The 13161-nt window shown below is 34.3% G+C and overlaps 1 protein-coding gene across 1 annotated transcript; it reads left to right on the forward strand.

The window, feature by feature from the left end:
• Positions 1–9881: 9881 nt before the first annotated feature.
• LOC105777408 (probable GTP diphosphokinase CRSH, chloroplastic) lies at positions 9882–13055 on the forward strand. Its single transcript, XM_012600666.2, has 4 exons — positions 9882–10415; positions 11197–12129; positions 12239–12523; positions 12738–13055. Exons 1-4 carry the CDS (start codon positions 10026–10028, stop codon positions 12870–12872), a joined length of 1743 nt encoding a protein of 580 aa, XP_012456120.2. The 5' UTR covers positions 9882–10025; the 3' UTR covers positions 12873–13055.
• The last annotated feature ends 106 nt before the right edge of the window (positions 13056–13161 follow it).

The following is a 13161-nucleotide window of genomic DNA, read 5'->3' on the forward strand; positions in this document are numbered from 1 at the left end:
ATAATTGGACCGCAGAAGAAACCTGTAGTATTTAGAGTTTGTTAGAGTAATGTTCAGAACACACTTGTTGCTTTTAGCCTAGAAGCAATGAGAACCTCTTTGTGAAATAGGCTCACGTCTGAACATTATTATTTTAATGAAATACATTATTGCAATCATCTTTGAGCAAATGTTCTTTCATTCTTTACGATTCTTTCATTCTTTTAGATTTTTTTTCCTCCTACCAAATCATTCATTTGTTTATTCATATAAATTCATACATTCTTTCGTATATTCTTTGGCACTTACAATAGGTCCTTGGATATCAATGACATGATTGACACTGTTACAGACTCTAAATCACCTTTTGAGTAAGACATGTGTTTAGAGAGATTCTATGACTTTGAAAATGACATGGATTGTAGCCTATTTCTGAACTTATTAAGGATAGTAGAGCAGGAAGGAAATTTTACTTCATGAGGAGACAATAGAGACTGTGACCTTGAGGGAACAAGCGTGACTGAAAAAATAAAGCAAGACATTGTTGAGTTACTTCAAGCATTCAAAGAAGCCTTCGCACGGTCATACCAGGATGTGCCTGGTTTAAGCGCTGTCATTGCAATCTGAATAACAGCAGGATACCAGAAAATTACAGTATGTTCAAGGTGAATATCATGAATGGTGCAATGAAAACTCTACCGGAGCAGTGCCTCTCTCTTTAGTTCATCACGTTTTTTCATTGAAGTTGAAACTCTTTCTCTTCGAGTTTTGGCTGAGCTGAAATAGGATGAAGATCCAATCCCGATACAACCAGTTGAACCTAGTTGAAGAAAAAGGCTAGAAACTATTCATCAGGGTCAGATGTACCATAAATGAATGATGCGAGCCTATAACAAAAGGTTCATCCCAGAGAATTCCACGAGGGTGACCAAATGTTGAAGATCTTCCTTCTACAAAAAAAATGTTTTTGAGGGAAGCGGATGCCAAATTGGGAAGAACTTTATGATTATAGAGAAGTTTTTTTTCCCAAAGGAGCTTTAATTTTGAGCGAGATGGATGATAAACCTGCAGAGTTCTGTAAACTTAGATTCAGTCAGGAAATACTCTGCTTAAAGAAGGAGAGGACCAAGGTAAAAACCCGCAAAGGGAAGTTTGGGTCCAAAAAAAAAGTGATGTGAAAAAATAAAAAGATGAAAATGAAAAATGAAAAATGGAGAGGCTAAGGTGAAAACCCGTAAAGGGCGCCTTAGACCAAAGGGGATTTGAGTTGAAAACCCCAAAAGGGTGGCTCAAATGTTGATCAAAATGGTGCTTGAATTTTTCAGAGCAGCTCAAATACTGATCAGAGTGGGGGCATGCAGTGGTCTTGCTATACCGGAATCAACAGGAAAGGGTAGGCGACATCTTGGGGCATCGACAAAGTACTCCTAAACACATGTTAAACTCAGAATGGTCTTAAAAATCTGTACAGAGAAGTTCAAACTGCGATATCTGGGGCACCTAATCCTTATATTATTTTTTGTTATTCTTGGAACACTTCATTTATTTCCAAGATATGCATTCTTAAATCAATTTCTTTTTTATCCATCTTTATTATCTTTGACAACTTATTCATTTTGAGCTATGCTCAGAACCAACTCAATTCTTATCCATGATCTTTTTTGCAAGCATGTTACATTAGAATAATGATTAATGGACTAATAAAACTTTCACAAGGGAAGTTTTGCATATTACTCTAGAAGTTTCTGAATAATATAGGAACCTCAAACATGACTATTCTTTAGAACGCACCAGGTTGGAAATCTGATAAAGAAGAGTTTAAATTAAGACTATCCCTTTGAATTTTCTTGTCTAAAGTATTAATTGAACAAAATGGCAAGATGTCGTGTTGGTGACAAAGCTTCAATGAACAAGCAAGCAATGATCACCGAGTAATATGAAGAAGTTGTTCTTGGAGAAGATTTCTTCATTTGTGCATGAGCATTTGGTACAACACCCTGGGAATGGTGTAAGAGACCAAAAAGTTTCACATTCTGTATCCTTGAATTGTGATAGTAGAGGATTGAGAAAAGGCCGAATCATTTTACTCTTGGGTTAAAACAGGAGAAAGATGGTACATATTTTGCATCCCAGTGGATCAAACTTGGAGGTTTACAGTGGGGGGCAATCTGGTTAAGTGTTTTTCGGAGATGCTAGCTGAGCAAGAATGTGTTATAGCTCATTAGTGAGGAAACCTTAATAAACTTGGAGTAATAATAACTCAAACGTTAAAATATCATTTAATGACATTCTGCATTCATACAAACACCATTTACATATGTCTAGTTAGGAGCATTTGATTCATTTTGATCATGTCATCCTAATCATTAGGCATAATTAGGTTCATTATACAGGTTATGTTCCCCAGAGAACAGATCAGTGATGATAACAGATATTGCCTTCTTGCATCGACAGTGAAGCAGATCGAAGACACCAACCTCGCCTCCCTCGGAGACAATGGAGCAGGTTGAAGATAGCAGATCTTGCCTTCCTGCATAGACAGCGAAGCAGATCAAAGATGAAAGATTTTACCTCCCTATGGTTACAGTGGAGTACATTGAAGCCAATAATTCTACTTCCCTGGGCAACAGTGGAGTAGATTGAAGATTTCAGATCTTATCTCCCTAAGCAGTAGTGGAGCGGATCAAAGATGGCAGATTTTACCTTTCTGTGGTTACAGTGGAGTACATTGAAGCCAGTAATTTTATCTCCCTGGGCAACAGTGGAATAGATTGAAGATTACAAATCTTATCTCCTTAAGCAGTAGTGGAACAGATCTAAGATGGTGGACTTTACCTCCCTGAGGTTTTAGTGGAGTACATTGAAGCCAGTAATTCTATTTCCCTAGGCAGCAGTGGAATAGACTGAAGATTTTAGATCTTGCCTTCCTGCATAGACAGCGAAGCAGATCATAGACGGCAGATTTTACCTCCCTGTGGTTACAGTGGAGTACATTGAAGCCAGTAATTCTATCTCCCTGGGCAGCAGTGGAATAGATTGAAGATTTCAGATCTTGTCTCCCTAAGCAGTAGTGGAGCAGATCGAAGATGGCAGATTTTACCTCCCTGAGGTTACAATGGAGTACATTGAAGCCAGTAATTCTATTTCTCTGGGCAGCAGTGGAATAGACTGAAGATTTTAAATCTTGCCTTCTTGCATAGACAGCGAAGCAGATCAAAGATGGCAGATTTTACCTTCCTGAGGTTACAGTGGAGTACATTGAAACCAGTAATTCTATCTCCCTGGGCAGCAGCGGAATAGATTAAAGATTACAGATCTTATCTCCCTAAGCAGTAGTGGAGTAGATCGAAGATGACAGATTTTACCTCCCTGGGGTTACAGTGGAGTACATTGAAGCTAGTAATTCTATCTCCCTGGGCAACAGTGGAATAGATTGAAGATTATAGATCTTATTTCCCTAAGCATTAGTGGAGCATATCAAAGATGGCGGATTTTACCTCCCTGAGGTTACAGTGGAGTACATTGAAGCCAGTAATTCTATCTCCCAGGGCAACAGTGGAATAGATTGAAGATTACAGATCTTATCTCCCTAAGCAATAGTGGAACAGATCAAAGATGGCAAATTTTACCTCCCTGAAGTTACAGTGGAGTATATTGAAGCCAGTAATTCTATCTCCCTAGTCGGCGTGAAGTAGATCGAAGAAAACAGATCTTGCCTTCATGTATTGGCGTGAAGTAGATCAAAAACAGTAGATATCATCTCTCTGAAGTTGCAGTAGAGCAGATCGCATTAAGATTTATTTTTTAAGTTGTAGCAGAACAAGTTGAAGCTACAAGTCTTATCTTCCTGAAGTTGTAGTAGAGCAGATTAATGATAGCAAATCTTGTTCTTTTGAGAAGCTACAATGTATGAATCCTATCTCCCCGACATTGCAGTGGATTAGATTGAAACACTAGTTCCTATACCTCTGAGTATGCAGTAGGAAGGAATGAGGCTATTTGAAGTAAAGAAGTACTGAAGAAGTCGAGGCTCAGTAAGACCGGACACAATTGGGCCTTGTAGTCTTTGCTCTGTTCCCGTTACACGACAACGAGCAAAGAGGGGCAGCTGTTAGGCCTAATTTTTTGCCTGGGTTTAAAATAACCCAAATAAATATACATCAGGCCCAACTAAACCTAAAATGGCCCAAACATTAACCCAAACAAGAAATTCAGAAACCCTAAGTAGCCTTCCCTCTCCAGCCGCCGCAAGCAGCAACTGCTTCTGCGCGTCATGCCCGTCGATTCCGCACATCGTGCCCCTCGCCGCCGCGAATCTCACGCCTTCCCTGCACGTTGAACTTACAACAACAAACACAAACAGAACGGCAACAATCTTGCTAACAAAAACAGGGGGGATTTCTTTTGATTTGATTTCTTTTTCTTTTCTCGACTATTTAAAGGCCGATTTTAATCTGCATTTGGGGGGTTCGGTGTAAAGAAATAGGAAAATAGAGAGAAAAAAGGATTGAAAAAGCAGATCCGAAAATTTTTTGGAATAAAAAGGCTTTTTTCAGTGATTCATCTTTTATTTTTATTTTTTTTAATTTATTTTTTCGCTTAAAATATAAAAGGAAGGGGAGGGAAACTTACCTAGTCGCCGGAGTCGTCGAATCGGCACCACCTCCGTCGCAATCGGAGCCTTGGCGCAAGACTGGCGACAGCGACGGCATGAAATAATGAAACCCTAGTAGAGGGTTTCTCTGCTATTGAGAATTGAAAAGGGAGAAATGAATTTTGAAGAGAAATTTTAGGATTTTAAACATCTACGAAACGACGCCGTTTGATAACCTTGACCCGCGCGGTGACCCGACCCGGAGGGGAGGATCCATGCGTCCTGGCCTGATGGGTAAATTTGCACAATTAGCCCCTCCTGGTTATGACGCGCTTCAATTAAGCCCATTTCATTTTTTTAAAAAAATTTGGGCCGCATATTTGACTTTTGTTTCAATTTGGTCCCTCACTGCGCAGCGTTTTGGAAGGAGGGGATAATTTCTCTTTCGGTCCTTCACTGTTACGCGCATATTTAAGTTGGTCCTATTTTCTAAATTTTCCTAAATCTGCCCCATTTTTTCCGTTTTTGAGTTCAATTTAGCTTTTTTTTAGTTATTTTATTCATTTGAATTTTTATTATAATTAAGTTATACTTTTTATTGTTATTATAATTATTATTATTTCATTCATACACGTATCATTTTTATATATGCATGTTTTATATAGCATACTTGCATGGTTTTTAATATATATATATATATATATATATATATATATATATATATATATACACATATTTTCATGGTTTACCTATACATATACTTCCACATTTTGTAAATATATACACATATACATTTTTATCTTTATTTTATTTTCATGATTTTCATATACATATATACATGCATTTTTTACTAGTTTTTTGGTTAGATGAATTTCATTCTTTCTTTTTGCTTGCAAATTTACTTGTAAATTGTACTTGTATATATATTTGTAAATATTTATTCATATATGTTTGAAATTAAAGTTGTGTTTCATATTATACATTAACTTTTAACATACCTTTCGGGAAATATATTTTGATTTTATCGAAGCATTAAAATCATCATATTTTTTAAAATTTCCAAAATATTTGGCATTCATGATTCTCGGGAAAGATTGTGTCCTAACTTACTGGATTGCAATTATTTGTCGATGAATTTAGAAAGCCAAGTATTTGTTTTGCAATAAATTCGCAAATTTTAAATAAAAGCTTATTCTCGGGAATTCAAAATGTTGGGTCCTAACTTACTGGTCATGACATTTTCTTCTCGAAATAAGAATTTTCAAAAGCAAAAGGCAATATTCGGGTATTTTGAAGATTTAAAAACATTGTGCCCTAACTCACTGGGTGTGGTGTTTTATTTCTTTGAAATAAGAGTGTCTTATCATTTTAATTCATTCATGAAATAAAAAAGTTTCATTTTAAAATCTTTTCAAGTTTTTGACACCAATGCATAAATAAAATCAATTTGGTACCAATTTTGGGCGTTACGAGGGTGCTAATCGTTCCTCGTGCGTAACTGACTCCCGAACCTATTTTCTCAAAATTCGCAGACCAAAATTATTTTTAAGGTGCGCCGATCACACCTTAATAAAGGATCGGTGGTGACTCCAATTTTTGTTTTTTAAGTCGACAACCAAAATTTTTGTTTTCAAAAAACGGTTTCGACATTATATTTAAATTTTCGGATATGAAAAACCAATAAATAACATAATAAAAACCAAAAATCAAAAAGAAGAAACGGGTTTTACTAGATGTTGAGGCCTGTTTTACACAGTTTCCTTAAGACAGATTCAGCTGCTTGTATGGTACTTGGAGAAACATTGGTTGAATGTCTCCCAGGATACAACAACACGATGGTCGAAGTAGTAGCACCCCTGCAGTGATCAATGAACAAACAATGCATTTTTCTATCACCAAAACGTTGAAAAATATAGAGAGGAAAAAAGAAGAATTTTTGGAGAGAAAATAATCTCGGTGTGAGAGAGTGAGATTGAGCAAAAAATTCTGAAGAAGTCTTAGTCTTTTAGGCATTCAAAGTGGAGGAATTTTTGGAAATATCTATGTATAATGAGACAAAATCTACATTAAAGGGGCAATTAAATCAAATTGATTAGAATCAAATAAAATCATTATATATGTCCTTTTATATAAGATTTTGTATTTATTTACTGAGGAAAAAATAAATTTCGTGTTGGGCTAAAATATATTTGTACGCCCGAAACATTTCATGTCGCCCACGTCATGCGAATGCGCCCCCTAACCCTGACAAGTTTGAACTTGAACCCACCTTCTCGCTAGGCAAGGTTTCAAGCTTAGTCATTCAATCACTTTTTAAATGGTTCTCACATATATACAGATATTACACTTGGTATTTAACCAATGTAGAATCTAAACTTTTCTTTTCCTCAACAAATATTTCCAAGTAGCTTATTTTGAGTATCAATTTCTCATTTATCACTCAATCATTTTGAGCATATGATATACCGTTGTAAAGGTCTCATGGAGTAGAATATGAAACCATAATTTTATGATTCAACTCTCCACCTTTACCAATTGCGAATATGTCTCAAAGTTCCCATAAATTACAATTTTTTCAACATATCGTCCAAAAATGACTTAGCAACTTCACATTTGTATCCAAAATAATGGATTTAGGAACACCGTGAAGTCTTACAACTTCCCTAAAGAACAAATTGGCCACGTGTTACAGTATTAATTTTGTGACATGGACTAAAGTGAGTCATCTTACTAAATATGTCAAAAACAACAAAAATATTATTATTCCTTTGGCATAATGCTAAATTTAGCCTTCAATGTTTATATTTTTTATCAACTTGGCTTTTTTTTTTAGCTAAATTTGGCTCATAACCTTTTAAAAAAGAATCAAATCATTTTTTTAACGGAAATGCTAACTAAAACATTAATTTTTTTAACAATGTTGGTGTGGTAACTTGCATGACAGCACACGTATACTTTCACGCTAACATGACACTATTTGTCTTATATGTCATTTCAACAAATAATTTTAAAATATAAAGAAATATTTAAAATTCATAAAAATTAAAAAAAAACAGCTTGAAGTACATATGGATTGTCATTCAAGTTGTCATGTTTAAAATTTTTAACGTTTTATTCAGTATTTTCGATAAATAAAAAAACAATAATTTAACTCTTTTTTTAAAATTTAACGGTCAAGTTTCTCTTTTTTTTTTAAAAAAAAGTTAGGGTCAAATTTAAATAAAAAAAGAATTAAATTGATAAAAGATTATAAACGTTAAATTTAAGCCTATACCTTTTTATTTTTAGTCCCTAATAATCCCAAAGCAAAATCCATCGAGAAGTCAATCCAAGGGGACCTAGGAAGAAGCAAAGGAGTACATAACCAGGCCACATAACATTAGACTTAGCTTGTTTAAATGCAATACATCTCGCGCAAATCTTTTCTCATATGCATCGAGAAAAAGTGTTATTGCACCATGTCCAAAGTTTTAAGCATATTAAAATGTTTCATTATGTAGTGTTGAGAAAAAAAGTCTACTACATTCAAAAATTACAGTTACTCAAAATCGAATTAAATTTTATTATTTTATTTAATATATAATTAATTTTAATTTTTATGATATAAAATAAATATTTTAGATTTAAAATAGTAAAAATAATTTAAAATTCTTAAAAATTATTGTCCTTTTAAAATATTTATGAAAAAACTTTAAAATTTTGTGAAATAATATTCAGAAATCATAAAATAAAAATATTTTTATCAAAATAAGTCTAAAATATAAAAATAAAAATTAATATAAAAATTGAAAATCGAATTAAATCAAACCGATTATAATGAATAATCCAAAAAATATAAAAATTCCAACCGAACTGAGTCGATAGCACCCTACCACCGTGTGCTTCCCTAACAAATACTTGTCTAAGTGAATAGTTTAGAATGCACAATCTATTGTCAAGCTGTTGAATTTATCAAGTGATCCATTTTCACATGCATCATCCATTCTGTTGACACGTGGCACACTCAACCATCACAGTTTTTTTCTTTTGCATTTTATAAATCCATCTAATATGCTTAAATTTAATATTTAATTTATATATTTTAATTTTTAATAAAACTTAGTCCTTATATTTTCATAATGCTATTAATTAATTCAAACAGTTAATATCGTTAACTGTTCCGTTAAAACATGACGTGGTTATATATAATTTGAGTTCCCTAAAAGTCTTAAAAGTTAACATACGACTTCTCATTTCTTTTAAATTTACATTACTTTTTTAACGCTACAAGACAATAATCAAATTTCAATTTTAAATTTTAGAGTATAATGATAATTTTACCAAATATATAAAAATGACTTGAAATATTTAAGCATATGGCATGTTTTAATTTTAATCTTATTGATAAATTATTATATATTATTTTAAATGGTTTTGAATAAGAATTATACATAATAATTTCAACATAAAATTAACTTGATAAATTGCTATTTACTTATTTATTCAATTTAAAATTATATTTTGTTGAAATTTATATATTAATTAAAAATTAATATAATTATCAGACATTATTTTTAAAAAATTAGATGTTAAAATTTATGTAGTACAATAAGAATTTATAATACTTTATTAAATACACTCTTAATCAATAACGATTTTACTTCCTAGAAGTGGCAAACAGAGCAAGTTTTCGGTTAAGGATTACTTTTATTTAGGCAAACTACATTTGAGTAAACTAAATTATTAGTAAATTTATGTTTTAATGACTAATTTTAGAAAATTATAAAATAATTATTTATTTTCTATTTGTACTATTTGCACTAATTAAAACTGTCGTTTCTTTGGTTTTTATAGTTCAATTAATGAAAATGAAATAAATTTATACATCATGAATTGTAAACTCAAAATTTAAATAGCTTTTTATGTATCCAATACTGATTGTCAAATCAACTTAAATTTAAGTAAGCTCCCCTACTAATTGATGAGTATTAATTCACTGTACCAATCACCGAATTATCGTTTAAAGCTCACTAACCAAACTTTTTTAAAATAAACATTTAATAGTTTAGGGATTTATATAAAAAATTTTGAGTAATTTAATAATTATTTCATAAGTGTTTGAAGTTGAGCTGGTTGAGTTGAGGGTAGGCGAGCCCCATTTTGAAATATCCGTTGTTGAATCCAATCTGGTAACTGGAAACTGCTGGCCTAACCAAATTGACGGAGTTAACTAAACTGAGCTAAAACTAAAAGTAAAAACTACCCGAGTTAACTAAACTGAGCTAAAACTAAAAGTAAGAACTACCCAATTCCGACTAGCTCAGCTCAGCTCAACCACACATATGTATGAACATCAATCTCAGCCACAAACACTGTAAAATAGAAAAATTTTGTATTGGGATGGAGATGGGGGTGGGGAAAAAGTTTTGAGATTTCCTTTGATTGAACGATGCAATAATCAACCATCCAAAACATGGTGGCAATAACATCGGTGGAGGCGCTGTTCCCCAAATTAAAGGTGGGAGAATGCGTACCCAAATCCCATTTATTACCACTCTCATCATCTATTCCGCAGCAGCAGCGGCCATTCATTTGCAGAGCTGAAGCGTCGGCAAGTAATGCAAGTACGGCGACAGCGACTGCGTTGGAGCAGAGTGGAGGTGGGAAGATGGTGGTTGAGTTGGTAGGAGCCTTCAACCAGCTGACCCAGGAGATCAACGTGTTATCCAGCAGCTCCTCTCGCTTGCTTTTCAAGTCTCTCAAGCTCTCCATCCCCATCTTGCAGGCCTTGCCTCACGCTGTGGATGGTCGCCCTCTTCTCTCTAAGGCCTTGTCTCTCGCTCTCCTTCTCGCCCATCTCCAGGTACATTTTCTTTCTGGAATTTCTATTACTATTTTTCTATTTTGTTGATTACATGACTATAGGACTGTAAATGAACAGAGTAATTGAATAGTTCATCAACATTTTGATTTCTCTTCATTTTTGTATGTTTATTAAGCTAACTGTACAAAATGATCAGAGGCTCGAACCGGCATACGTTTTGTTTATTTGTGTTCACAATTGTTTGAAGTTGGTTTAATTGTTTAAAGCTATTATTTGATTTTATATAATTATTATTATTTCTGTTTTGTTTTGTTTTTTATATAATTATTAATATTTATGTTACTTATCCAAAAAAAACATATATATATATTTACGTTTACTTGTAGTTTGTTTGTTTGTTGTTCATTAATTGCTTATGAAGAATATGTTCGATTATATGTTGATGAACATATTCGTTTAATGTTTGTGACCGTATTCATTTAATTTAAATGAGTAAACATAAACTGAGAAATGAATGTACACGAACATAATTTTGAAGTTCTTGACATACACGGATCGAACATGAACAAGCAAAACATAAACGAATGAACATAAACACTCAAGCTCGATTCATTTACGGCCCTACAGAGGAATGATATGAGGTCTTCAGTTTTCTTTCTCTTACGCTCTAACCGAATACAACATCATTTGTATGCCTTTGTTTCATGCAAACACTTAAGCTTAGTTTGAAAAATTAACCGTGTTGCATTCACATGATAGGTATGTATTGTATGTGTTTTACTTCTGAAAATGGGTATCAAATATCCTACCATGATTGCAGATGGATGCCGAAGTTATTTCAGCTGGTTTACTCATCCAAGTTGTGGAAGCAGGTGCCATTTCCATCTACCAAGTCCGAGATCGTATTGGCATCGGTACTGCTCATCTTTTGCATGAAAGCTTGCGTTTGAAGAATATCCCTTCCAAAGTTGATGTTTTGGATGATGATAGTGCGGCTGCCCTCCGAAAGTTCTGTCTTACTTACTATGACATCAGGGCTCTCATTTTGGACCTTGCTGTCAAGCTCGATACGATGAGGCATCTTGATTACCTCCCAAGGTATCAGCAGCAAATGCTTTCTCTCGAGGTTTTGAAGATATATTCCCCCTTGGCTCATGCTGTAGGAACCAACTACTTGTCGCTGGAGCTCGAGGATCTCTCTTTCCGTTATCTCTTTCCTTATTCATACCTATACGTTGATACATGGCTACGAAGCTACAAGACTGGAAATAAGTCTCTGATTGACATATACAAGGAAGAGCTGCTCCAAGCTTTGAAAGCTGATCCTATCTTAGTTGACATGGTCAATGGTATATCTGTTAAGGGCCGCTACAAAAGCCGGTACAGCACAATGAAGAAGCTCTTGAGAGATGGGCGTAAGCCGGAAGAAGTAAACGATGTTCTCGGATTACGAGTCATATTGAACCCTAGGTCTGGCATAGACATGTCACAAGTAGGTGAAAGAGCATGCTATAGGACACATGAAATAGTTCAATCGTTATGGAAAGAAATGCCTCATAGAACAAAAGACTATATTGCAAGGCCCAAAGCTAATGGGTATAAGAGCTTGCATATGGCAGTTGATGTAAGCGACAATGGAACACCTAGACCACTTATGGAAATACAAATACGCACTACGGAAATGGACATGTTAGCCACAGGTGGAACTGCAGCCCATTCATTGTACAAAGGTGGCCTAACTGATCCAGAAGAGGTCTGCAGTCTTTAATCTACATTAGTGACTTGGCTAGGGAATAGCAGAATCTATGCTTATATCTCTTTTTAACTTAGTTTAAAGTAATTTTCTATTTGTTTATTCTCAGGCAAAGAGACTTAAGACCATAATGATTGCAGCAGCAGAACTTGCAGCACTGCGGCTTAAAGATTTCCCATCCACAATTCATAAAGGCATCGAGTTTGGTCAAGGAGATGAAGTATTCCGCCTTCTCGACAAGAATGGTGACGGGAAGATTAGCATCGAAGAACTAATGGAAGTTATGGAAGAGCTTGGTGCATCAGGGGAAGATGCCCGAGAAATGATGCAGCTCCTTGACTCAAACAGTGATGGTTCTCTAAGTACTGATGAATTTGACTTGTTCCAAAAACAGGTAAAATGGTTATTCTAGTTTTAATGGAATCATAGGAATTCGGGTTTAATAAGCACTGAACATTTATAATTTCCTACACCCGTAATGCTAACTTTAACCGGCTCCAGAACTTGGTTTACTGGTGTTGAACTAATCGGATGCTTGGATAACTCGGTATATGGCTATTTTTACTTGCTTGTTTTATTAGTAAATGTGGTTCTTTTAACATGTGCAGGTTGAATTTATGCGTAATTTAGAGGACAAAGATGTGAAATACAAGGCGATGTTGAACGACAAGCTCCAACTAGCAGACAACAGTGGGTTGATTCAGGTATATAGTAAAGAATTTGGTGACAGGCTTGCGAATTAGATGACCAATTGTTGAAAGGTAATCTGATTGATCATTGTAGGCCGATTCTATGCCCATGTAAATCATACATACGGTTGTATATGTATATAAGCATACTGGAAAGTTATGATTTTCTTTAGAATTGTAATATTTGAAGAATAGAATATATTCATAAATGAATGTAAATGATACCTGTTATGAATTTCCTGGTTTCTTAATATTATTTATGACTAAAAACCTTCGAATTTTAGGACCTCATAGAAGAAATGTGTGACAAACTCTTCAATCATTTGTTATGAATGTACTTATA

This window comes from Gossypium raimondii, chromosome 10 (assembly GCF_025698545.1).
Source record: "Gossypium raimondii isolate GPD5lz chromosome 10, ASM2569854v1, whole genome shotgun sequence".
Taxonomy (NCBI): Eukaryota; Viridiplantae; Streptophyta; class Magnoliopsida; order Malvales; family Malvaceae; genus Gossypium; species Gossypium raimondii.